General features: G+C 45.8%; 1 protein-coding gene across 1 annotated transcript; it reads right to left on the bottom strand.

Moving 5' to 3' along the window:
- Nucleotides 1-8,026: 8,026 nt before the first annotated feature.
- Nucleotides 8,027-10,012, bottom strand: LOC127348855 (probable protein S-acyltransferase 6). The gene is made up of 4 exons (XM_051374730.2): nt 9,756-10,012; nt 9,464-9,646; nt 9,070-9,372; nt 8,027-8,997 (listed from the first exon to the last, which is right to left on the bottom strand). The coding sequence occupies exons 1-4, from the start codon at nt 9,870-9,872 to the stop codon at nt 8,239-8,241; spliced, it is 1,362 nt and encodes a 453-aa protein (XP_051230690.1). The 5' UTR covers nt 9,873-10,012; the 3' UTR covers nt 8,027-8,238.
- Nucleotides 10,013-27,862: the final 17,850 nt, after the last annotated feature.

Below are 27,862 nucleotides of genomic sequence, written 5' to 3'. Positions count from 1 at the left end.
GCAATTTAATACTAACATGGTAGTGATTTAATGCCACCAAATAACTCAATATGAGTTTATATAGGCCATGGTCACTACCTCATGTTGAATTACTTGAGAACAAGATTTAAATGAGAGGAAAACCTCTCATATGATTTATCACATAGTTGTAACTAATTTAAAAACTACTATTGAGGTGATTCAATATTCTCAAATAACCAGGGATGATCCCATGTTGACCAAGGTCAACACTTCACACTTAGTATTGGAGAAAAGGGATTTAAATGAGATTCATCATCTCATGTGTTTTAAATAACCTTTGCAATTTAAATACTATGTTGATTTAAATTCTACAAGTGAGCAAGTATGAGCCTAAGCATTTAAAGGTCAACACATTACTTCATATCACTTGTGAGAATGATTTAAATGAGGTGCTACACCTCATTGGTTTAAATTCCTAAAATTGGAAATAGTTTAAATGGGCTAGTATTGACTACATAGCCAATATTTTGATTCTAGCCCATGATCATGTACAGAACCCATATCATATTTTTACATACTAAATTAGAGTTTGTTAAATGTGAATTATTGCAATTGGATTCACTTCAAAATTCACAATGGTTGATTTTTAAGATTTATTTGAATACAGAAAAGTATCTGTTTTGTTATTTTTGCTATTCAAAAACTGCACAACATATGGGGTTGAATCCAGTGAGGTTAGCTAGATAATTTCATAAGTTTTCTGAATATATAAAATTGGTTAAATTTGGTGTAGTAGATTTCAAACTATTCAAAATTGAAGTGGGCAACAGTATTGGATGTGAACCAAATAGATTAAATCATTTTTGAATTACTGGGCCACGCGGGAAAACCTAACGGGCCTAAAGGAATTAAACAGAGTAGCACGGCCCAGCAACACAGCCCGTGTGCGCGGGCCGCCTGACGAGGTGGGGCCTACATGTCAGTGTGTTTAAAACACCGAAACGGTATGGGGTGAGCTGCCGTTCGATTAAAAGGGCGATCGACGGATGAGGTTCATCACCTTCCTCGACACCGCCCGTCGGGGACGAAACCCTACCGGCGGCAGAGGGGGTCGTCGGCGGCGTACCTGGGCGCTGGCAGGACTCGGCGAGGCGGGCGATCGAACGAGGAGACGATGGCGAGGCAGAGGGTGGTCGCAGCAGGGCTTGGGGTGGAGGAGATCAACGGCGTCGCTGAGCTACGGTGGCGGTGGTCGGCGGTGCAATTGAGACTGGCTACTGCGCAATGTGGACGAGCGAGAGTTCGAGGAGGTCGAGTGAAGGGAGGGAAGCAAGTTTGTTGTGGAGAGTGAAGGCGGAGATTGCCTCTATTTATAGGTGAGGTGGTGACCGGCGGGTGCTGTGAGAGGTCATCGACGGCGAGGGCTGTCCAGGGCGTGAAGGGGCAAGCTAGGGGGCGCGCGAGGTAGGCGATGACTAGGCGGAGCTAATGCGCGTGAAGGGACGGCAGAGGAAGGACGGGAGCGTGCTAGCAACGTTCGAGTGTTCTCAGTACGGGTGCGGCAGAGCGTTGATGATGGCGACGGTGTCCGGGCGAGCGTCGGCCAATGGGCTTGTCTAGGAGGTAGCTGGGGGTGTGGTGATCACGCGTGCCAAGTGAGAGAGGGAGAGGAGGGCTGAGGCGACCGTGCGACGGTGTGTCCTGGCGCGTCCAGGGTGCTGCTGGTGCACGCTCTGGCGTGGCCAGTCGTGGTGACCACGTCGGGTCTAATGTTTGGAGGCGTCCTTGTGTCCAGCAACCATGTCTAGGGTGTTCAGCATGGAAAAGTATAGCTATTTGACATGGTGGTGTGAACCAGAGAGGGGTGGTGAGGTAGGGTGGCATGGTGGTGTCTAGCATGGCCGGCATGGGTGTGTTCTTCATCATGCCTCTACTTTAATCAGTGCTAAAGTGCTGGGTCTGATGCAGAGGAGGTACAGAAGATGGATGATCACAATTCGAAAGGGGTTTAGCCCAAAATCCAGAGGATAATAGAGTGTATGCCAAAACCAGAATCATGCCTGCAATGTGTTTGTGAAAATGGCCGCATGAAACTTTTGGTCAAATTTTGGGATTCTTTTTGGTGGATCTCATTTATATAATTAAAGAGAAAGAATGGTGGTGGTGGTGGTCATTTTGGCAAAGGTTTGTGAGATTTCAAATTTGGGGTTATCTTCTCATTAATTCAAAGTCTCCAATTGGCAATTCTCTACTGGTCAACCTGGTCAACATTAGCATGTGTGGTCAACATGAAAGTTGTTCACCTTCATATGGTCTTGGATGACATGGTCATAGTTGACCAAGTTTGGTTGAAGAAAAGTCAAAGCCAGAGGGGTAAAGAGGGGATCATGTTAAAAATCACACAAATGACCATCATCACATGTGAGATGGTTTTGAGTTTTGCTTTGATTTGATTTTGGTTTCTTTGATGCAATTGTGTTTGTTTATCATATATAAGAGTTTTACAAACAATAGATCAAGCAATGGTGGCCTTGGTTGAAGATTTGCAAATTTGGCTAAGTGTATGTGAGTGAATTTTGGGGAATTTCTCCCTATTTGATTTCTCCCCATTTGAGTTGACTTTTGTTGACTCTAATGTGGTTCTTATTAGTTTAGAAACATTTTCCAACCATTGAAACCAATTCAAATGGTCTTGTTCAAAGATTTGCAAAAATGGCCATAACACATAAGAGGTGATGTGTCATATTTCATTAAACATGTAAATTGTTCATCTTGCTTCACTTGGGCATGGGTTAGGGTCAATTTAGTGTTATATTAGGTTGAGAGATGGTTTCACACCATTTGGTCAAGATTTAAAGTCATAGGTCAAAGTTTGGTGAAATGGCTATGTGCCACATATGCCTCTATGCATATGTTGCATTTGAGTTTTAATTTGACTTGGCTTGACCCAATTGGTGGTGTTGAGTGTTGAAATGGTATATAGGAGTGATCCCACCATTCACAACATGTAATAGGGTCAAGATTCTTAAATTCACAAATTTGCTATTTTACTCTCATATGCCTCTATGGCATTTTTAGTTTCTTTTTATTTTCTTTGGAAACCACTTGGATTTGGTTTGATAAATACTAGGTAAGGTGTATGAAGGTTTTCCAAACCTCTAAGAAAAGTAGAAAAGCTTAGGGTAAAGATTTGTAAAAATAGCCATAGGCACAATTACCTTTTTCTTATTTAATTTCCTTTTATTTTATTTTAACTAGGAAGGTGAAAAGAGGGGTGAGGTTTAGGGTTTAAGATCACTTCAAATACTAATAACAAGCAATCATAGCAATAACACAAGAATTAAGCAAGATCACTATGTATCATACTCTATTTAATAAAAGTTTTTGTTGGTTCCAAAATTTGGAACTAGGAAAATTCATTTGTTTTGTTTTGAAATTTTTGGGATGTTACACGGATCATCAACCATTAACCTTTCACTTACATACCCTAGTATAGGCACCTCCCCTATGAGCTTGGCCTCCCAGTGATGGCAATCTGCCATCCTGGGAACTGCACAGGGCTTGGGTAAGAAGTCACCTCTTTTTCACGTCATTTCACTTTTCACGGAGGCAGCCTCGGCATAACCCCTATGACGCTTGTTTAGAAGGAACCCGTACTAAAGTACATAAATTTCCAGTTAAGCCCTACCCATGATCAGGTATTGTGGGGGTACTCTAAAATTGGAATAGTACCGCATCCGAACCCAATCATCAGTTTTTGTCAAATTCACCTTGTCATTCAATAATCATATTCACCTTCAAAACTTTCAATATAATGACTCATCATTCTAAGGTTTTCAAAGTCATTGGATTCACAAGTTCCCATCTAGAGTAGTCAATTTTACTTTTAGCACTAGCAGCTAATCATGAGGGGTGCTAACTATCTTGTAGCTATCTAGGCTAAGTTTGATGCTCTTGTAATACTCCACATCTAAACCAAAGTAAACTATGAACAAAATAAACTTGGATAACCAAAGTAAAAGCTTGCAAGATAAAAACTTGGGCTTGAAATCCTTAAACACAAAATAGTATTGCAATGGTGCCTTGCTCTAGTAGAGCTTGCATCGGAGTAGCTTGCAAGAGTATAGCTTGCCTTGATTGGTACAGTGATCAAAGTTTTACCCCTCTTCTTCGTAGAAGACCTCCTCCTCCTCGTAGCCTTCGGTACTAGCGTCTATAAACGGTTACGAGATATACAATGACCAAACAATACTTAAGTACTAGACTTAACACTCAAATGGTTCACACAAAAGGATCTAGCATCACACCATTTTTAACATTGGGGTTGGCTTTGTTTTCTTTTAAGAAAAATAATTTCTTCTCATTGAAATATTTACTAGGGTTTCTATTTAGTTCCTTGGAGAAATAATTTCCTCTCATTGAACATTACTAAGGTTTAATGTTCTCAAATAATAAAATATGAGATTATGTTGACCAAGGTCACCACTTCATATTTATCCATTTGGGAAAATGATTTAAATGAGATACTACATCTCATACAATTTCAATACTACTTGGAAAAGATTTAATATTCTCAAGTAATAAATATGAGGTCATGGAGACTAATGTCATCACCTCACATTGAATTACTTGGAAAGGTGATTTAAATGAGAGGATACCTGTCACCACATTTGGCTAATATTTTTGATAATTTAAAGGAGCTAGAAAATAGCCACATAGCCATTATTTACTCTAGCCCATGATCACATGAAACAACTATGTCACATTTTTACATATTCAAATAGAGTATTTGAAATTTGAATTATGAGAGGTGGAATCACCTCAAAATACATTAGGGTTGATTTTATAAAAAATGTTTGAATTTGGCAAAGGTACTGCCTTGTTATTTTTATTGCAATTGTTCTATAATAAATCAAGGGTTGAGACCAGTGGGGTTGGATAGATATTTTCATCTACTTTCCAGAAATATTTATTTCATCAATTTTGGTTCAGTAGATATTTTTCTATTCAATTTTGAACATAGCATCAGTATTTGAATTTAGGCTAAATGATTTAAATCAAATTTGAATCCGTGGGCTAGGCGGGAAAATGAAATGGGCCAGGAGAAAAGGAAAAACGGGCCGGCCCAGCAGCGTGTCTTGCACGAGCGGGCGGCCTGACAGTGGGTCCCACCTGTCAGCGAGTCTTAAACACCGAAACAGTATGCGAAATGGGGGACGTTGGATTAGACAGCTATCGAACGGTCGAGGCTCGTCGTCGTCGATGACGAGCGTGAACCCTACTGGCAGCGAACCTAGGGGTCGGTGGCTCACCGGAGGTCCAGCGATGGTCAGCGAGGCTTGTAGAGGTCGTGGAAGACGACGGCGAAGCTCCTGGTACCGGCGGCAGCTCCTGGGGTGGCTCCAATCGACGGCGAGCTTGCAGGGGTGCTGGCGGAGCTCCGGCGTGCAATTGGTGCTCTGTGGGTGGAATTGAGACGGGGGAATGCTCTAGGTGGCTCAGTGAGAACAGAGGAGGAGATTGGTGTGGAGAATGAGGGCCGGGGGGTGCTCTATTTATAGCGGACGAGTGAGGGCGGCACGACATGGGAAGGTCGACCATGGCGATGGCTCTCTGGACGGCGAAGGGGCAAGGCGAGGATGCAGCGGTGATCTATACGTCATGGCGATCATCATGAGCTTGATTGCACAGAAAACGGTGGACGGGATGGCTGGGGCGACATCATCGTCTGTCACGGGTCCGGCGGAAGTCGTCGACGATGGCGGGGGCTACAAGACGCTCTGGTCTAATTGGGCGTGTCTGGGAGGGAACTGGTGGCGTGACGAAGCTCAGGGCGCAGACAGGGGTGAAGGGGAGAACGGAGGCAACGAGGCGATGACGTGCTCTGGCACGCTCTGCGTCGCGACCATGCCGACCCTCGCGTCACTAGCTAACGTGGGCGCGTACTGGCCAGGGCTGTGCCAGCTTCTCCTTGGCCAACGGCGTGCACGAGCAGGTTCAGGAGAGGGAGGGCAAGCTCAAGGACAAGGTGAGGTAAGCTGGAGAGGAGTGGAGAGAGGGGTTGGCATGGTGGAGTGGCATGCTCACGTCATGGCCATGTCCTTGATGATTGTCACCTGTGATCATTGAAGCAATGGCATGGCTTGGTCCAGGGGATGTAAGAGAGCACTGTGATTGACAATTGGTATGATGGTTGAGGCTAAAACCCACTGGTTATTAGCATTTATGCACATACCAGATTATTGCACACAAGGTGTTTGACATAATGGCCGCATGAAACTTAATTTTGAATTTTGCCAAACTTTTTCTTGGGTGTGATTCTAATAATATTTGGCACCTGTTGATGGCATTGGTTTGCAAAGTGAAGTTGGTTTGATGAAATTCAAAATTGGGATGATCTAGAATCTGTTTCAATGTTGCAACTTTGCATGCTTAGAATAAGAATTTGAAAATGACTTTAAAAGGTTGGTCAACACCAATGTGATCACCTTGATGGGTTCTTGGATGAGGAGCAAAGAGTTGAGAAAATTTAGTTTAAAAATTGTTAACCACAAGGACTCAAAGTAGGTACCCTGATATAATTGTCACAAATGACCATTATCATATGTAACTTGGTTTTGATATTTCTTTTGATTTGTTTTGCATTTCTTTGATTCAAATGTTATTATTTGGAGTTTATTGATGTTCTCCCACCATCTACACCAAGTAACTTGGCCTAGGTTAAGATTTTACAAAAGTGGCCATAGGCTCATATGTGATGCTATTTTTATTTTATTTTCTTTTTCTTTGTTTCTCTTTGATCCAATTAGGCATGGTTTAGGGTTTAGAACATTGTGAAACACTTCAAACCAACATCATGGCCATATCACACATACATTCATTAACACTATTCACCACACTTTAAATTCAATTTAAGTTTTTGTTGGCTCCAAAATTTGGGAATAAGGGAATTGGTTTTCTTCATTGATTTGAAAATTTGGGATGTTACAATTGGCTAACACTGTCACTTCGGTTACAATGGGTATTAGTCCAATCATCATTTGCAATCTGCATAACCAACTTTGATGACACATATCTAACCCTTGAATTTGATTTCAGATCAACCATCTCGGCAAGAAATGTAGCATGTTTGCTTGTCCAACCGTCTTGCCGATCAATTTCATCAACAAGCGCTTCACCTTCCTTCATTCTCGCATACTCGCCCATCCATTCTTCGAACCGTAGCAATGTCACTTCTTTGCTCTAGGCCCCAATGAATACTCTCCCCTCATTTCTCCACAACATTCCTCACCACTTTCTCTTCTTGGTTCACTAGGTTTGGCGCATCGATCTCTACAAATTCAACATCCCAACTAACTAATCTATCGTGCTCTACGTTCCTCAAGCTAGCATCAACTAGCTTGGCCTTAGATAGAAATAATCTAACTGACAATTCGACGCTACACCGGTCATCTCCCATGTTTTAACAATGGTGGATAATGTGATGAATTAGAAGCGGGCGAGCTCTAATCGAAAGAAAAATCAGCCCGAGAGTGATGGATTACCTCGAATTTGACTCTACCGGCTCCATCTACTTCAGGGTGACCCTCGTTGTGCCAGGCTGCTCCTGCCACCGCCAAAAATCGGGCAGCAAATCGGGCAAAATCAGACGCGAATAGGTCAGATTCGGGCCTGAATTCGGAGGGGAATGCGACTAGGGTTTGATTTGACTCACCACATATGCCGCCGAGAAGGAATGCGATGCCCAGGAGTAGGATAGCTCCGTTGCCGGAGAGGGATCTGGGCGCGCACCATCAGGATCAAAGGGCACGCTCAGGCACGGTCGGTCGGGCAGGTTTGACTCGCCCGTGGCAACTGAGTGGGTCCTAGAGCCGCTAAACCTAATTCCACACTCCTTAACTAGCACAAATAAGTGAAACGGCCGTTACACCATGTGTGGGTCGTGGCTATTTAGCTGCTCACAGACGTCGTACACGAGCTATTATCGCCAATTATGTCGCTCCCCATCCAATTCCCATCAAAGACGTCGTCGCTGAGCTATTCGTCCAAGGAGAAAAGGTGTAAATGAGGAGAAGGAAGATGGAGTCTTAGCTCCCCGTGTACACCATTCATCAGATAATCAGACAAGCATGTCGCATTGTGCGCTCTAAATGGGTAAAAAAACAGCGTGTTATTGTGTCTATGTGATCCAGGTTCGTATCGTCCACGCCCACCGCCGAACAAAAAGGTGTAGCCGTCTCGAGGACGGGACAAGGTGTGCGTGCATCGCGTCCTCTGTCACACGGCCTCGATATCCCTCCCGTTCGGCCGGCCAGCGCCGCCGCCATACTCCACTGTATCGAGGTCCGTCGTCGCGATCGACTCCGTGTCATCTGCCATCTTCTTGCTCCTTTGGAGACCGCCGCCGCCGAAGATGGAGTGGCGCGGCTGCTGGTGCGCCATGCTCTCCATGCCGCTGCTAGTGCTGTATATGTCGCCGAAGTCGGAGGAACCGATACTGGTGCGCTTGGCGGTGTATCCTCCGGCTCCCAGATCGAAGCTGGGCTTGGCCATGTCGAAGCTGAGGCTGCCCTGGGTGTTGAAGCTCTTCTTGGACGACGAGAACTTGCCGAAGGAGTAGGAGTAGGCCATGGAGGGCGGGCCGTAGAGAAGCGCGTTGGGGTCGACGATGACCTTCTGCCGGAAATCGTTCTTGCTGGCCGGAATCGGCGACAGGAAGGTCTCGACCAGGTTCCGCGCCACGCCGCGGTTGTAGGGATTGGACTTGCCCTCGTACCGGTACCGGAAGTTCTCATACGTGGTCTGGTTGGTGCAGCTGAGGTAGGAGTGGAAGGCCGTGAGCCCGCCCACGAACCAGGACGTGACGAAAGTGTACACGATGAGGAACCCCGACACCGGCGACTCCACGATGGCGCCGCCCAGGCTGTACCCGTACTGCCGCGTGATAAGGACGAGGTTTACCCAGCAGAACACGAACACGTACAGGCACAGGAACGTCGTCGACGAGATGAACATGAAGAAGAACCTGTAATTCCTCTGCACGCGCGCCAAAAGATCAAATTATTGCCTTGTGTTCGTCGCGCCGGGACTCTCGGTGGTGTCGCGTACCTTGCCGATGCACTGGCCCACCCAGGGGCAGTGGTGGTCGAAGCGGTCCACGCAGTTGTTGCAGACGGAGCAGTGCGAGCAGCGCGGCGGCCGGTACAGCATGCACGTGTGGCAGTACTTCACCTTCACCACCATGCCGTTCACGTACACGTCACGAGTCGGCGGCAGTGCTCCCGAAGACGGCGCTCTCGTCATCGGCGACGCCATGTTGTCGAGCTGGATGTCCTCAGGATCCGGCGGCCTCGTGTTCCGGGGGATGATCCCGGGATCTCGCCCCGACGTGAGTAGCAGCACTACAAGATCCTGCATCCATTCCATAGTTATCGATCGGTCGATGTTCCGCTTCTTAATTTTACTCAAGGAATCTATGGAGATGGTCGTTAATTTGACTCACGAATGCGCCTACGGCCATCGCCGTGGTGGGAATGAAGGGGCCGAGCGGCTTCCCCATGAGCTCGGCCAGGCGGAACGAGACGAACGCCACGAACAGCGCGGTCGGTGTCATGATTAGGGACACGGAGAGCACGATGGAGTTGGCGTCCGGGCCGAAGATGCAACGGCCGCCACACAAGAATTTCTGCCAGGTACAGGATCTATCAAACTAATTTGAGGCTAGTTGACCCATTTGGAATTAATTGATGCCAGCATTTCAATCAATTCAGTAATTGACTAACGAGAGAACGTACATTTCTTCCCCTCCAGACTTGGTACACGCGGTGGGTTGCGACGGCGCCGGTCGTGCTGGAGGCGTCGGAGACGTGGCTGCTGGGGAGAGGGCTCTTGAAAAGCGTCCTCCCGTTCATCTCCGGTACACCGGTGATCGCCGCGCCGACTAGTCACCTTCGCCGCATGGGTCCTTGTAAAAAGGGCCAGAATTGGGGTGAGGTGAGAGAAGGATGAAGGGCAACAATGTGAAACTTTTCTCTTCTTTCCTCTCGGGAAATTCTGCTATCCATAGGAGGGAAGAGCTATAGCACATTGTGGTTGTTATTAGGGTGCAACAAAAAAAAAGAAATGAGCATGCCTAAAAATGGAGCAAAATAGATGCTTAGAAAGACAAAACCAATGGAGTCGACTATGCCTCTTTCAGGTCGTCCCAGTTAATCTTTCTTGCTTACTGCATATATCTCGTCACAAGTTGGTACAAATATGTTTTCCAGTCCCAAAATATTTTTTTTTCAAAGAAAAAGAACAGTTGTTCTGCCAAATCAATTAACAGGGAAGAGAAAGTTTAGTTTGCAAACTAGAGAGGCTAGCTAAAGAAAAAACTAAGAAAATTGGAGCAAATAAAAATATGGCCCCTAGGTGAACCACTCTTGCCTTTCTCATTCACACTAGTAGGGAAAACGCTATAGGGATACTCACTCGACAGTGCACCACTCTAAATGTACACGAATACTATTAGTAGTGGTAGCGTCGACGACAGTAGCGCACGCGACTAATAGGTGGGCCTTGGATACCCTCTAGTCCAGAAAATACCCGTAGCGAGCACCAATGGGGGTACGCGACTACTATATCCATACTGGTGGTGTGTCCCTTAACTTGCCCTCTTCTAATATATTTGGCTAACGGCGCGGGTGAGCCAAAATATCGGTAGCATGCAATTCCCAGAGTTTACACCCCCATGGATTGATATCGCCTTTTTAGTTTTGAAAACAAATGATAGAAAATTCAAAAAAGTAAAATCCTTCGAGATGACCATGTCTTCGAGATGACCATGTGTTATGTCATCTAGTTTTAAGGAAAATTGACAAAAATCAATTATGACCATTTTTCAAAATGGCATCATCTTTCGACAAAATGACTTTAGATTTTGCATACAACCTTCGATGAAAAAAAAATGAAATGAAAATTTATTTACGAAAAAAAGTTACATCCAATTCAATGGCCGATGGTTGTTTACCATTTTTTAGATTCCGCAAAGTCAAAAAGGAAATTAGAGTTTTTGGATGTTTTAGATTTCGATGCAGAACAAATTCAAATATGAAATTTTAAAAAAAATTACACTTTCCCACTTCTCCACCCACTTTCCCTGATCCTCTTCCACTTCTCCACCTTCTCCCCTCCTCCTCTTGCACTTCTCCATCCTCTTTTTCTCATCCTCTTTCACTTATCCACCTTCCTCATCCTCATTTTCCCCTTCTCCACCTTCTTTTCCCTCCTCCTCTTCCACTTTCCCACCATCTCCTCTCTGGCAACGGCGACCATATCCTCTCCAGGAACGGCGACCACCTCCTCCTCGACGACCGCGACCACCTCTTCCTTGATGACCACCTCCTCTCCGGCAACGGTGACCAACTCCTCCCCGATGACACCGACCACCTCCAACGCCCTGCTACGATGCCCACCTCGATGCCCTGCTTCGGCTCCTCTTCTCTCCTAAATCTAATGAACACCATGAGGTGGCGGCGTTGATTTGATTACTTTCTTGTGGTTTTTAGGGTGTTTTGTGTAAAATCACGTGGAGAGCTGGCACTAGTCCCAACTTTTTAAAAAATGCAAAAAAAAAACCACTAGTAGTGCAACGAAAATGCGCATGCAACTGGTATAGTAAAAGTAGCGCAAAAATCGACACGTGGCTGGTACCTAGACAACCAGTTGAGTGCGGAGTGGGCACGCGACTGGTACTGACAACCAGTGGCGAGGTACGGGCCTCAGCTGGTAGCCAAAATATACACGCGACTACTAAGCTTATCCCTACTAGTGTTAGTTTCTCCCCTTGGGCCTTGTCTGTTAATTGGGCACCTATTACCATGAGATCATCCTTAATTAGTTCCAAGATCTGACCTTGAGAGACCGTTTTCTGTTGAAAGACCCGTCTGCTCCTTCCAGATGCCACACCCCATAAATGGTCACCATTAGTTCATCCTTACAAAGTGCATCAGTCATGAACTGCCACCATTTAGTTTGCGAGGAGAACTGTTGTCGCTGAACTTCCATAGCCTCTTTGCCTGTCCATTGAGCAATGAGATGCTAAATTGCTCGAGAGTATAGGCACCATAGCATCATATGAGTGGTTGCCTCCCTCTCTTGCTCACAAAGTACACAATGTCCCTAATCAATTCCCTTAACCTGCACATTATCATCACTCAGGATGCATCATCTAAGCCATAGCCACATAAAAAACTTGCATTTAGGTTGGACTTTAGACTTCTAAAGCTTGGAGAAATCGATGGCTGAGAAAGATCTAAAGACCTAGGCCTGATATGCAGAGGAAGAGTTGTATTGTGAAGAGGCATTGAATCACCGATAATTTGGTCCTCCTCATTAGAAAGGTTGATATTTTGTAGCTTAATCAAAAATCTGTGAATTTCATAGGTTTGACTTCTAAATTAGTAAGATGGAGTATTCCATCCATTTGTCCGTCGTCGTGGCCTGCCCTACAGTCAAATTTTTCAGCCTTGTTATTTTGAACAAACTTGGAGAAAGATATCAACCTAGAAAAACTTGCTCAACTTTGTTGTCCTCCATCCCAAAATAACGTTTTCAACCTTTTTTAGATACGGATGGATATATACTATCGTACCTAGAAAAACTTGAGGGCATTATTTTGCTTAAAGGGGGTACCATGGAATGTAAAATTCTGCCACGTAAATAATCTATTGTTGCGGCGACAGCCACATCAAGATTCCACCAATTCCCGTTGCTTGTGTGTGTCCTGCGATCGGTGTAGTTCTTTTGGGAATACTAGTAAGACTGCACGTGCAGCGCACGTTTTTAACATTGACAAATCAAAAATTCACGCAAGTATAAAAGGAAAAAAACAAAAATATAGAATTAAAAGTGAGACACCATCATTATCATGTTGTTGCATCGGGATAATTATGTTGTCCGTCCATCCACAAAATGAGATTAAATCTGACTATACCTTGCTCTTATATTCAGTTAGTGAAGACGCAATCCGTTTTATATTCACCAAGAATCTCAAAGAAGTTTGTTTTGCATAAATTTGTTCATCCCTTGGTGAAATAGAAATGCTGAGTCGAAGAGTGGGACTTTGGTACCGTACACACTACTAAGCCGTCTGTGCGATAGAGCATTTTGGACCAAGCTGATAGCGGCAACGGTAAAGACCGGGTTGCCCAAGTTGTTCTCTCTTTGGACGTTTGTAAGGGTATATTGCCCCTATGTGTGGTTTTGGTAATTAATGACAACCTCTATGGACTAATGTTTTCATTGAGTTTATATGAAGAAATATTCCATAGGTACTTCTTGTATTCCATGTGTTGGATTCAAGTATGGATGCCATGAAGATAAAGATACACCTTGTGTATTGGCATCAAGATCATCGATTTGAAGACATATATGTGATACGATCAAGAAGATGAAATGAAGATGGAGTTCTTATGTGGAACTCAATATTAGTCATGCTCTATCTTAAGTGAGTATGAGAAGATACAAGATTGAGTTGGGCAAGTTCAAGATGAGCATCTTGAGTGGATCACATGCTTGAAGCTTGTCGTCCATTTGGTGATAATGGACATGTGAAGATGTGCATCAATGGAGCTTTCCCATCATAGTGTATGGGGGGAGCATTTGTGAGTCTTCACGAAGCAACATTGATCAAGTGTGGCATTCCGGCTTGTGTAGAGCTTGAAGTGTTATCATCAAGATCAAGCGGGATGCGCAAGGCAAAGGTATGTCCTTGCTAGGTTTTCCTTTTACCGGTCTCAAGGTGGATGTTGGGAGACCAGATTATAGGATAGATAGCCGCACTATTAAGAGGGCTTTCGGTTGGGTAACTTGATCACATCGTCTTAGGGAGCTCAATCCTTTGCATACTTTGCATATTCCTATTGCTTCTTGGTATTTCTGTGTGTAAGGTTCTTGAGCTTGTTGCTAGCTTTACAACAAGCCCAATTTCATCGAAAACGGAGTTCGCATGCATCTTCTATTGCGTTTTCGAGGTTGGGTGATTTTGTCGGTTATTCATGATATAAGGTTCTACCTTTTATATTCATGATAAAATCCCCTCCTACAGATTCTTGTGTTTTCACTTTCCATAGGATAGCATTTGTTATTATCTCTTAAACAAAATTGGTTTCATTCGAATCGGAGTTCGGGAGCATTTGTTTTTAAAGAAAAAGTAAAAGAAGAAAAAGAAAAGAAAAAGGGGAAAGAAAAGGGGAGGGGCCAGCCGGCCGTCCGGCCCAGCCACCGGCCCACCCGGTCCGCAACCGGGCGCCAACCGGACCGGCTCCAGTGGCCTTTTGGCCCAAGACCGGCGGCTGGCCCGGTCCGTGACCGGCCTGCCGCGCTGCCCCGGCTGGCCGGCTGCCTCGGCTGGGCCGCCTGCGCCCCCGCGCGGCCCACGCGGCCTGAGCAGCCCACGCGCATGTGTCGCCCACGCGCGGCGGGCGCTGCCACCTCGCCCCGACTGGGCCAAAAGGCTCCGCGCGGCCTATGATGCCCGATCCGGTCGATGTCCTGGCCTGGCCGGACTGCTGGCCGGCCTGCTCAACCCAGCTTCCGGTCAACCGGCTGGGCCGCCGGCTGGGGCGATTTTTCAGTCCGTTTTTCTTGCTGTTTTCTCTGTTTTTCCCCCAACGGTTCTATTTCCCCCTTATCTATAAATAGGATTCTTCCACCTTGAACTGAGCTAGTTCTTCCCATTCTCTCTCCTCCATTGTTTCATTTTGAAGAACTTGCTCTCCCCTTTGATTCCTCCCATAACTCTTGTTATTTCTTGAGGGATCTAAGAGAGGAGATCTAGATCTACATCCCCACCAATCTTTTTCTCCTCTAAGTGAGGGGAACCCTTTGGATCTAGATCTTGGAGTCTTTTGTTGACTTTCCCCATTGCTCTTCCTCTCCAATCTCATCTTAGCATTTGTTGCTTGGGTGGGATTTGAGAGTCAAGGACTTGAACACCTCTAGTGTTCTTGCTTTGCATCATTGCATAGTGTTGAGCTCTCCACCACGATTAGTTCGAGTGAGAGACCGTGAGCTTGTTACTCTTGGAAGGAGACCTCCTAGTTGGCTTGACGGTTGGTGCTCCGGTGATCTCTTCAAGAAGATTGTGAAGAGGCCCGGGCTTCTCCTTCGTGGAGCTTGTGAAGTGGTTGTGGAGCTTGCCATCTCCGGAGCGGAGGAAAAGCTAACCATAAGGAAAGGGCTATTATCCTTCGTGGGTGTGGTTCGGAGAATAGGGTGAGCCTTCGTGGCGCGGGGAATCCTTCGTGGGACCTCCACTCCTCCAAACGTGACGTACCTTCTTGCAAAGGAAGGGAACACGGGAATACATCCTCGTCTCCGCGTGCCTCGGTTATTTCTATACCCGAGCTCTCTTTCCTTGTGATAGCCATCGTGCTTGAAGTACATATATCTTGCATCATTTGTGCTACATATATATTGTGCCTATCTTGCTTAGCTCTAGTTGATATTGTTACACTTAGTTGAGCTTAGCATATTTAGGGTTTGTGCTTGTAAGCTAAACGATAGTTTAATTCCGCATTCTTACAAGACAAATCCGCAAGAGTTTTTAATTGCCTATTCACCCCCCCTCTAGGCGACATCTCGATCTTTCAATTGGTATCAGAGCAAGGTCTCTCCTTGTTTAGGGCTTCACCGCCTTGAGAGTAAAGATGTCGGCTAGTATAGTGCACAATGACACAATTGTCTTTAATGGCACAAATTATCTTTTGTGGCGAAATTGCTTACTTGGTAATCTTCGGACCTTGTGTCCACATATAGAGTAATTTCTAGATGTCGGTTTTTCTCCTCCGATGGATTCTCAAAATCTATCTTTAGAGGATGAGAAAAACTTACATCTTGAAGCTCAAGTATCTAATGAGCTTTTATTCTCCTTGAGACCCGATTTTCGTAGGTTCTTGATATATATAAAGCGAAAATTGTCTCATGAGATGTGGATCAAGCTTAAGGAAATGTTTGGTGGTTCCACTTCTCAATTGGTCGGTGGTGACTCCGAGAAGCTATATTCCCCTTCACATCATGAAGAGCTCCAAGTTGCTTCCACCTCCGGTCGTGATGAGTTATCATCTTCTTCCACTTCACCAACGTGTAGCAAGACACGAGGTAATGATATGGTGAGTGGTGAGGAAAATTGCAATGTTGATATTGTGCTCAAGAGTGATGATTCTTCATCTCTATCCCATTGCAATGCTTCCTCTTTGGATTTAAACACATCTAGCATTGAAAATAATCTACATGCTTGTGGTTATAGTCCTTGCATATCATGTGTAAATTGCTTACATAGATCTCATGATGATATGCTTACATTGTCTTGTTCCCATAATCAAAATTCTTCTATTTCCTCTAGTTGGTTGTTGACTAACAATGTAGAGGAAACCGAACACTCTATGGATCAAGACACGATTTCAAATGAGGATTCAAGAATATCTTCATCTTCATTCTCCGGTTTGCACATGTGCCTTATGGCAAAAGGATCAAAGGTATCTCCTACTTTGACTCCTAACACATCCTCTAACGATGAGAATGATGATGATGATGATGATAATGATGAAGAATATAATACCTTGGTGCATAATATGGCAATGGTATATGCTTCTCTTCATGGTAATAAAGAAGCTCGTGCTAATCTCGAACACTCTATGGATACCTTGAATAAATATAGGGAAACCATAGTGGAGTTGGAGTCCCATGTTGAAAATGGGGAAATGAGATTCACTCTCCTCAAGCATGAGCTAAAAGATGAGAAGCATACTAATTTTATGCTTACACAAAAAATTGAATCCTATATGCATGAAAATGAGAAAACTATTGTTGATGCTTGTGCTACTAACTCTAATTCTTGTGAAGCATCTATCTTAAAGGAGAATGTTGAGTTAAGGGCTCAACTTGAGTTGCTAACTAGCAATTATAGGGAATTGGAAGAAAGTCATAAAAGCTCTCGGGCTCTCATGATGACCTTCTAATTTCCTATGATGGGCTAAAGTTAGCTCATGAGGCTAGTATCACTAAGGTAACATCTTGTGAGCCTCATGTGGACATTAGCACAATCTCTACTACAAATGCTATATTGCCATGTGCTAGTCCTTGTAATCCATCTAGTCAAACTAGTGACACACCTTGTGTTGGATTACTTGCTTTGCCTTGTTGCTCTAACAATGAAGCTTCTACTTCCTCTACTACTTGTATTTCTACTAACCATGTAGAGGAAATCAAAGAGCTCGAGGCCCAAGTCTTGTCTTTGAAGAAAGACTTGGAAAAGCGTCATGAAGGGAAATCTGCACTTGACAAGATGCTAAGTGTGCAACAATCCCCCAATGACAAGAGTGGACTTGGATTCAACTCCAATAACAAGAACAAGTCCAAGAGCAAGAACAACAAGAAGAAGGGCCAAGACAAAGTCAAGGATTCGGCCAAGATTGTTTGCTTCAAGTGCAAAGTTGAAGGACACCATGTTAGATCATGCCCATTAAAGAAGAAGCACTTAAGTGAGAAGCAACAAGGGAAACAGCCACAAGGTCAAGCTCAAGCTCAAGCTCGACCTCAAGTTGAAGATAGGCCAATTCCCAAGAAGAATCAAGATAAAGTTTCCCAAGAGAAGAAATCAATAAAGAAGAAAAAGGGTAACACTTGCTACTTATGCCGTGAGAAGGGGCATCTTGCTTCTTCATGCTTAGGTGGTACCTTATCTAACCCTATAATTGTTGATGATGATTATTCTCTAGGGAAGGATAAGGATGGCAATGTGTTTGCCAAGTTTGTTGGAACTCAAAGTGGTCTCAAGAAAAGGACCATTTGGGTTGCCAAGCCTATTGTGACTAACCTCTTAGGACCCAACTTGGTTGGGGACCAAAAAGCTCAAACTTGATCAATAGGTGCATGTGGAGGTCATTGGAGTCTTGGCTACTTCATGAAGAATTAAGGGATCTTCATATATTATATTTTAACCAAGCCAAGCCGTATGGATTATCATCTATATCTTATATCCAATGTTCCTCTTTGCGGTAACTTATACTTCAACTCATCATACTTATTGTAAGTTACTTGCCCCCTTTGCATGTTTGGTTTTGTATCAAATATGTGTTTGTATATGTTGTATCTTACTTGCCTATCTTATGTATTCAAGTATGCTTGTTTGACTCATCATATACTTGTGTATTGTTTTGAGCCTAATGCATCTTGATGATATCTTATTTGGCTCTCTTTGAAGTGATTAATGGAACATCCCATTTTGGGGGAGTGATATGCTTTGTGCATCTCTCTTTCTTTAAAATGTGTGTACATGGGTACCACCACTTAGTATTGATATTGCAAGATTATCTAGTCACTATGTGGTGTGTCATACTCATGAGAAATTCAAATTCTAAATATCCATTAATCATCTCTAGTTGAATTTTAGTCGCCTCTTGTTTAGAAGAAATGTTTTATCACATTATGGGGGAGTAATATGTTTTGTACATATCACAAGCCTAGAAAATGTGAACATACGAGGTTATGCCACTTAGAGTTGATGCTCTTAATTATCTTGTTCCTAGGTGGCATGTTTGCTCAAACAAGCTCCATTCCTAATAAAAATCTTTTATTACTCATCTTGTGGGTTCTTGTTCGAATAAGAAATTCTTGGTGCGGTTTTTCCTCAAATACATATCTCTATATCTTATTTGGGACACCGTTTGCTTCAAGTTATTCTAATCATTGCCGTGCGTGATTGTTTGACTAGTTGAAGTTATCAAGAATCTTCATCCGTGCATAGTGCTTAATTCTATATACTTATCATATGCCTTTTATTGTGAAGTTGATCCTTACTATCATTGTCAATACTCCACCGGAAATTATTTGCAATATACTCATTGTCTTTGACAATTGATAACCTTGTATGTGGTTGAATTTTTGGATCATCTTCACCTTGGATTGGTTCTTACTTCCTTATTTTATTTCCAAGAAATCTTTGTAGCTCCCATATGTCTTCCTTGTCCCTTTGAAAAATCTTTTGATAAATCGCCTTGATTCATATCAAGTGTTTGTTTTGGAATACATACCTTTTCCTTACGGTACATTGTGCCATTGTGAAAAATGTTGTGGGTTTGGTTTATTTGTTCGAACCTTGCTCCTTTGGGAGTTTTGCTATCTCATTCCTTCTTCTATGCGTTATTTGGTGAATGAGATAAATCTTTGAGCATGTTTGCTTTATTTCATCCTCTATGCTAAATGGTTTCTTCTTAGTCCATTTGTTGAACTTTGTTGAACAAATCTTTTGTGATTCGCTTCTTTGATATAATTTGGACGACAAATTTGTTTTGTGACACCTTTATGTCTTATTCAATTCTTTTAGTGTTTTGTCCAAAGTATATCTTTCTTGGATCTTTAAAAAAATTGGTGCATACTTATATGTAATTTGTTTATACTTGTAGCATGCTTGCTTTCTTTGATCCATTATATAGGATATACTCAATCAAATCCTAAATGGCTAAGATGTGCATGAAATTCAAATTTCATCTAAAGTATGCACATATTTATATGGAGTGTGTCCTATATATATTGTGGTTAGTCTAACCATATTGGACCCAATGAGTTTGGGGACCAAGATGTACTTGAATGATGTTTTAGGTACATTGGAGATGCAATGTAGGCTTGTCTCATCTATAAGGAAGGTGTTGTCACCATATGATAATTGGAGTCAAGCTAGGATGATCGATGAAATCTTATCTACTACATCTTTCCATTGCTATCTCGGTAACAAGTATCTTATTCATTCACTCTCATATAGCATCCAACCTCTTGTAGGTTGTATCTTGGCATGAAATTATTTATTTAAAAAATATTGCGGTTCTTGAAAAACCCTTTTAAAGTAAAACTTCTTATTGAACATTTGAGTAATTTGAGAAGATGCATATGATAGGTTATATATATATATATATCATATTTTATGATTCACCTATCACAAATATGCCCTCTAGCAATTTATTGCATATCAATTCCTCAAAGAGCTCTTGTGTGCAATATTGATGAATTTGTGAAATAAATCTGTATTTGTGATACTTGTTGCTTTTCTCAAAACACTCCAACTAGCTTTACTTCCCTTATTGTTAGTTGTGATGTTTTTGAGATTTAACTTGGTTGAAGTTCATTCATATACCACTAGTGAAAATTGGAGCCATAGGCTATATATGCTTTTTAAGCAAATATCCTTTGGTATATTTTATGACTTCATCTTGGATATCTTGTCTTATTTATTTTATTAATCTCTTGTGTGTGTGCATGTTTCTTTATGGATCATCTTGTCCACTTTAGAAACTCATATGCATGAGAGCGTTAATCCATCACCTTGATATCCTTGTTCTTTGCCAACCATCTTCTTATCCTTTTGATTTTAGTGTTGTTGGTAAAGAAGATTTATGAGTGCTTGGTTTATTTGTTTTTCTTCATGCACTCATATCTCGTAATTGTTGGACTCAAGTTGTTCTTGATAAGCATATTCTCTTTATCTTAGTTGTGTTCTAAATGATATATAGGGAGTGAGGATTCCATGTTTGTGCATATTGTATTCAAATGCAAACATTATAAATTGTGCACGAACATTGGGGATCTTTCTTATTTTATTTAGAGCACTATATCTCTCTTATCATGATATCTTTGTTTGTCCAATTGGATCTTTGATTGCTTGCTTTATTTGTTGAAGCTCACTTCACCATGTTATCTTTATGCAATCTTTGATCCTCAATATAGTTTGACTTCCTTCAAGTATTCATCATTGGATATGTGCACTTGATTCCACTCAAATTATGAGACGTGCACACTTTGGGGAGGAACTCACATTATAATGGTCTTCTAAATTTTTCACCCATTTTGACAATCGATGCCAATGGGGGAGAAGTTTAGAGGGTTTAAGGGAATGGTTTTATACTTAAGTTTGGTTTGTGCTTAAGTGTTTTGCCTCTCATGCATTCCATATTTGTATGTCTTGCTTGGTTGTATGTATATAGTGGAAATTGTTCCAAAGGTTAATCTTGAAAATGTATGCAATGAATTCATGTTCATCACACGTGCATACATTGTGGGGGAGTTTGCTCTATATATATATTGGTTCTACTCACATCCCTTGCATTAGTTGTAGTTGTGTGAGTAGAGTTGATTTTGATATGGGATAGTAGCTTTGTGTTACTTGACCATATCAAATACAACCTCTTGTATACAACTTATTCTCGCATAAGTTGCATACTTGTCTCTCATATTCATTATATAAACCCTCTTATTGTGTTTGTCATCAATTACCAAAATGCGGGAGATTTTAAGGGTGTATTGCCCCTATGTGTGGTTTTGGTAATTAATGACAACCCCTATGGACTAATGTTTTCATTGAGTTTATGTGAAGAAATATTCCATAGGTACTTCTTGTATTCCATGTGTTGGATTCAAGTATGGATGCCATGAAGATAAAGATACACCTTGTGTATTGGCATCAAGATCATCGATTTGAAGACATATATGTGATATGATCAAGAAGATGAAATGAAGATGGAGTTCTTATGTGGAACTCAATATTAGCCATGCTCTATCTTAAGTGAGTATGAGAAGATACAAGGTTGAGTTGGGCAAGTTCAAGATGAGCATCTTGAGTGGATCACATCCTTGAAGCTTGTCGTCCATTTGGTGATAATGGACATGTGAAGATGTGCATCAATGGAGCTTTCCCATCATAGTGTATGGGGGAGCATTTGTGAGTCTTCACGAAGCAACATTGATCAAGTGTGGCATTTCGGCTTGTGTAGAGCTTGAAGTGTTATCATCAAGATCAAGTGGGATGCGCAAGGCAAAGGTATGACCTTGCTAGGTTTTCCTTTTACCGGTCTCAAGGTGGATGTTGGGAGACCGGATCATAGGATAGATAGCCGCACTATTAAGAGGGGCTTTCGGTTGGGTAACTTGATCACATCGTCTTAGGGAGCTCAATCCTTTGCATACTTTGCATATTCCTATTGCTTCTTGGTATTTCTATGTGTAAGGTTCTTGAGATTGTTGCTAGCTTTACAACAAGCCCAAGTTCATCGAAAACGGAGTTCGCATGCATCTTCTATTGCGTTTTCGAGGTTGGGTGATTTTGTCGGTTATTCATGATATAAGGTTCTACCTTTTATATTCATGATAAAATCCCCTCCTACAGATTCTTGTGTTTTCACTTTCCATAAGATAGCATTTGTTATTATCTCTCAAACAAAATTGGTTTCCTTCGAATCGGAGTTCGGGAGCATTTGTTTTTAAAGAAAAAGTAAAAGAAGAAAAAGAAAAGAAAAAGGGAAAAGAAAAGGGGAGGGGCCAGCCGGCCGTCCGGCCCAGCCACCGGCCCACCCGGTCCGCAACCGGGCGCCAACCGGACCGGCTCCGGTGGCCTTTTGGCCCAAGACCGGCGGCGGGCCCGGCCCGTGACCGGCCTGCCCGGCGCTGCCCCCGGCCTCCCGGCTGCCTCGCTGGGCCGCCTGCCCCGCGCGGCCCACGCGGCCTGAGCAGCCCACGCGCATGCGTCGCCCACGCGCGGCGGGCGCTGCCACCTCGCCCCGACTGGGCCAAAAGGCTCCGCGCGGCCTATGATGCCGATCCGGTCGGTGTCCTGGCTTGGCCGGACTGCTGGCTGGCCTGCTCAACCCAGCTTCCGGTCAACCAGCTGAGCCGCCGGCTGGGGCGATTTTTCAGCCCGTTTTTCTTGTTGTTTTCTCTGTTTTTCCCCCAACGGTTCTATTTCCCCCTTAGCTATAAATAGGCTTCTTCCACCTTGAGCTGAGCTAGTTCTTCCCATTCTCTCTCCTCCATTGTTGCATTTTGAAGAACTTGCTCTCCCCTTTGATTCCTCCCATAACTCTTGCTATTTCTTGAGGGATCTAAGAGAGGAGATCTAGATCTACATCCCCACCAATCTTTTTCTCCTCTAAGTGAGGGGAACCCTTTGGATCTAGATCTTGGAGTCTTTTGTTGACTTTCCCCATTGCTCTTCCTCTCCAATCTCATCTTAGCATTTGTTGCTTGGGTGGGATTTGAGAGTGAAGGACTTGAACACCTCTAGTGTTCTTGCTTTGCATCATTGCATAGTGTTGAGCTCTCCACCACGATTAGTTCGAGTGAGAGACCGTGAGCTTGTTACTCTTCGAGGGAGACCTCCTAGTTGGCTTGACGGTTGGTGCTCCGGTGATCTCTTCAAGAAGATTGTGAAGAGGCCCGGGCTTCTCCTTCGTGGAGCTTGTGAAGTGGTTGTAGAGCTTGCCATCTCCGGAGCGGAGGAAAAGCTAACCATAAGGAAAGGGCCATTATCCTTCGTGGGTGTGGTTCGGAGAATAGGGTGAGCCTTCATGGCGCGGGGAATCCTTCGTGGGACCTCCACTCCTCCAAACGTGACGTATCTTCTTGCAAAGGAAGGGAACACGGGAATACATCCTCGTCTCCGCGTGCCTCGGTTATTTCTATACCCGAGCTCTCTTTCCTTGTGATAGCCATCGTGCTTGAAGTACATATATCTTGCTATCACTTGTGCTACATAAATCTTGTGCATATCTTGCTTAGCTCTAGTTGATATTGTTACACTTAGTTGAGCTTAGCATATTTAGGGTTTGTGCTTGTAAGCTAAACGATAGTTTAATTCCGCATTCTTACAAGACAAATCCGCAAGAGTTTTTAATTGCCTATTCACCCCCCCTCTAGGCGACATCTCGATCTTTCAACATTGTTCATGTGAGGCGACCTCCAGCTTTTGCTCTTGCTAGCCATGAAGCCGGATTGCGGACAACAGCTGAGTCGAAGAGTAGGCCTTTGGTACCATACACACTACTAAGCCATCTTTGGGATAGAGCATCGTGGACCAGCCGATGAGCCCCCGGGACGAGTTGAGTCGGTTCGGGGTTAAGCAGCGAAGTGCGGTAGAAGAGGGGGTAGCCCCCGAGTGTAACTCAGGTTACCCGGCGGAGCAGCGGTGCGGAGAGTTACTCAGCAATACTTACATTTTGTTTTCGCTGTAGGGTTGATCTCGATAGTGATGACGAGTTGTTGAATCCGTAGAGGCGAGGGAGTGGCTGGTGGCCTCAACCGGCTTGGCTCCAGCCGGCCTAGCCACCAAACGCGCTGCGGCCCGAGCCTGCGGTTGGCCTGGTCGCGGCGGCGCAGCCAGCCGAGGGTGCGCAGGGCGCAACCGGAGTGGCGGGCGGAGGCGCAGCCGGAAGAGGGCGAAGGCGCAGCCGGTGTGAGAGGAGGACAACCCCCGAGTGTCTCTCAGGGTGGCTGATTTGCGCGCGCGGTGAAGTGTCGATGGCTGATGGCCTCAGCCGGCTTGACTCCAGCCGGCCAAGCCACCAAACGTGCTGCAGATGTACGAGTCGATGTACATTCCGGCTGCTCAGATTCAGCCGGACGGGCGACCAAACGCGCTCGGGCTGGTTCAGCCAATGCAGGCTCCACTCATCCCATTCCCAGCCGGCCTGGACAGGCGGAACCGGTACGAGCGGAGTCGAGCGACCAACCAAACCAACCCAGCCCTAGCCGGGTTAAGGACAACCCGCCCAGCCGGCACCGGCGCAGCGGGCTCGATCGATCCAACATCGAGCGAATTCAGTCGGCGGCATGTTTGCAGCTGGATATAAATTTTTTTTCTTTCAGCCGGCTAAGTATTTTTAGCTGGAGCATTTTTTTCAGCCGGCCGGAACTGTTTTTTCAGCCGGCGGCTTATTTCTCTTTTGGCAGGCAAATCAGCCGATTTGGGTTTTTGTTCTTTTTCTATCTTTTCTTTTTATCTTGTATCTTTTCCATCATCAACAGGCCGGCATGTGCCTCCAGCCGGCCCCACATTAACTTGTCATTTTATTTTGTTTTTCTCCACAATCGGCAGCCGACCGAGGGTGCGCAGGCCGCAGCCGGAGTAGCGAGCGTTGATGCTGAGGCGCGCGGAGCCGGATGAGGGCGCGAGCCGGACGTCACGGTGCGCGCGGCGCAACGTGGAGATCGACGAGGCACGCAACCGGAGGCGCAGTTGTTTGCGGGCGCAGCCGCAGAGAACGGCGTGAGCGAGCGGCTAGCACAGCTGACGAAGCGGACGTGCAACGGGCGGCCGGAAGCCAGAGGAGGCCGTGGCGGGGCGCAGCCGGAGGCGGCCGTGGCGCCTCGAAGCCGGAGATGGCCGTGGCGGGCGCAGCTGGACGCGTCGCGCAGCCGGGGAAGGCGCGCGGCCAGCCGGGGAAGAGTTGGCGGCGCACAGGAGTCGGAAGACGGTCGTGGCAGCCGGAGGATGTGCTACGGGAGCCCAGGGTTGATGCGGAGCTGGCCAGCGGCAGCGAAGCCGGCGGCTCGCGAGGGGAGGGGCGCCGCGCAAGGGTAGTCAACGGCGCGGAGCCGGACATAAGCCGGGCGTGGCGCGGTCGGCCGCGCTGACCAGGACGCGCTCGGGCGCAGGTGGAGAAGGCGCTGGAGCGAGGGGGTGCTGCGGATGTGGGCGCGCAGCTGGAGAGGGCTGCGCGGCGTGGCGCGGTCGTCTCGCGCGCACGCGTAGGCCCTGGCGTGGAGTTGCTTGGTTCTAGTTTGGCCGTAGCTGCATGCGTACGTAAGATTGTGATGCTCTGCTGCGCATGCGGGTAGCACGCTTGCCATGGCCGCTCGTGCGTCTGCTTGCTTGGTTGCCGCTGCTTGGTACGCGTGCGCATGCACGAGCGCTGGGTGATGCCGCTGCTTGTTGAGCGCGGGACGGAGGTCGACGGAGGCGCTGGGGCACGGACGATGCTGCCGGCCGCTGCTCATGCGATGCTCGCCGGCACCGGCGAACGGGGCGCTGCTGCTGCTGCCCACGTGAGCACCCGCATACAGCATGTTGTCCCGCTTCTTGGTGCGCACACGCGACCACGAGCGCACGCAAGAGGTGATGTTGATGAAGAGGGTGACTGCGGCGTCGCCCGCGACGATGATGGTGAAGAAGCTCGCGGTGGCAAGGGCCGCAACAGAGACGAAGCCGCGCCCGAGGTGGGCGGTGATGAAGGCCGCGGTGGTGAAGCCATGCCCGGAGAGGGCGGCGATGCCGGCGGCGTTGAAGGCCGCGGCGGTGAGGACGTGTTCGAAGAGAGCGGCGATGCCGGCGGCGTTGAAGGTCACGGCGGTGACGATGATGAGGAAGGGTCCCGGCATATGCTACGGGGTAGCTAAAGTTAGGTGGTTCCTGTGTATGGCGTTGACGGTATCCAGATGCGGGATTGGTACACAGCACACGGTGATGTACCCAGGTTCAGGGCCCTCACGGTGAAGGTAAAACCCCTACTCCTGCATGTCTAATGTATATGACAGTATATGTGTGATACAGAGTTGCTCCTTGAGCTATTTGTCCTGATAAGGAAGAAGCTACTATGAGCTAAGAGGGAGCTTGGCCGGCTTCAAGAGAGGCTGGCCGGCTGCCCGTATATGAGCTGAGAGAGAGAGGGAGGGCATCCATGGCCCTGTTGGCATGGAGAGCATGAGCCTGAAGGGCTCTCCCTGGTGTGCCTTGTTGAGATACATATCCTTGTATATCCGGATATGTATCTTCTGTAGTTATCTATAGCGATACATATCTTTGTATTAATTATTGGGCCCGCCTCCTTCCTTGTATAGTCGAGGACGTGGCCTATATATGTAACGCCATATGCACCCAATCAATATATTGTGAGTTGCATCCCTCTCTACATGGTATCAGACACCTATCGTTCCTAACCTAGCCGCCGCGCCCCTCTCTCCCCGCGCGCCGCCCCACCCTCCAACCCTAGCATCGCCGCCCTTGTGCCACCGCCGCGTGTGCCCCTCCTCACGCCGCGCCGCCGCCGCACCTGCAGCCGCCGCCGCGCCTCCCTCCCCAACCCCGCGCCGTCGCCATCCCCCGCGCGCGCGTCATCATATCGTCGGTCTCCAATGGCAGCAACCCCTTCGCCTACAACCCATGGACGGGGATCATCCACGCCTACAACATGCCGGTGCCGCGCCCGCCGACTCACCAGGTGCACTTCACCGCGACACCGCCCTACGCCCCGGCCTTCACCGCCACGCCGTCGTCCTACGCCCCGGCCTACCACGCCGCGCCCGCACCTGGCTCTTACGCCGGTGGCGGCAACTGGTTTATGGACACGGGCGCCTCATCTCACATGGCCGCTCACCCTGGTAACCTTTCCCATTCCTTTCCCACTTCCACCGAGTCTCGCATCATTATCGGTAACGGTGCCGGTCTTCCTATTTTTCACATTGGTTCTGCTAATTTTCCATCTACTTCTAAACCACTGTCTCTCAATAATGTCCTTGTGTCTCCCCAGCTTATTCAGAATTTAGTCTCTGTTAAAACTCTTTCTCGTGACAACTCTGTGACTGTTGAATTCGATGCTTTTGGTTTTTCTGTTAAGGACGCCTGCACCCGGATGGTCCTCCATCGATGCGAGAGCCCCGGCGATTTGTATCCGGTGATGTCGCCTTCCACCCCCGGCGTCGCACCTCGTGCTCTCTCCGCAGGCGTTGATCTTTGGCATGCTCGTCTTGGACATCCTAGTGCCAACACACTTCACCAAATAATGAGGGGTTTTTCGTTTTCATCTACTAAACAGTCTTCACATAGTTGTGAAGCGTGTCGTCTTAGTAAACACGTTCGTCTTCCTTTCAGTCAGTCTTCCACTGTTGCGTCTTTTCCTTTTGAGTTAATTCATAGTGATGTATGGACCTCTCCAATCTCGAGTAATTCTGGTCTTCTTTATTACCTAGTTATTCTTGATGATTTTTCTCATTTTGTGTGGACGTTTCCCCTCCGTAAAAAGTCCGATGTCGCCACCACTCTCACAGCCTTCTACGCCTATGTTTCCACCCAGTTCAGTCGCCCCATCCACGCCCTACA

The sequence above is a fragment of the Lolium perenne genome, chromosome 4 (assembly GCF_019359855.2).
Source record: "Lolium perenne isolate Kyuss_39 chromosome 4, Kyuss_2.0, whole genome shotgun sequence".
Lineage (NCBI taxonomy): Eukaryota > Viridiplantae > Streptophyta > Magnoliopsida > Poales > Poaceae > Lolium > Lolium perenne.
The sequence above is the reverse complement of the archived record's forward strand: the minus strand, read 5'-3'. Positions and strand labels throughout refer to the sequence as shown.

Coding starts and splice junctions, on each gene's coding strand:
- LOC127348855 (XM_051374730.2), bottom strand. CDS start 9,872: ATGAACGGGAGGACGCTTTTCAAGAGCCCTCTCCCCAGCAGCCACGTC. Junction 9,647..9,755: donor AAGTCTGGAGGGGAAGAAAT/GTACGTTCTCTC, acceptor TGTACCTGGCAG/AAATTCTTGTGTGGCGGCCG. Junction 9,373..9,463: donor CGATGGCCGTAGGCGCATTC/GTGAGTCAAATT, acceptor GAATGGATGCAG/GATCTTGTAGTGCTGCTACT.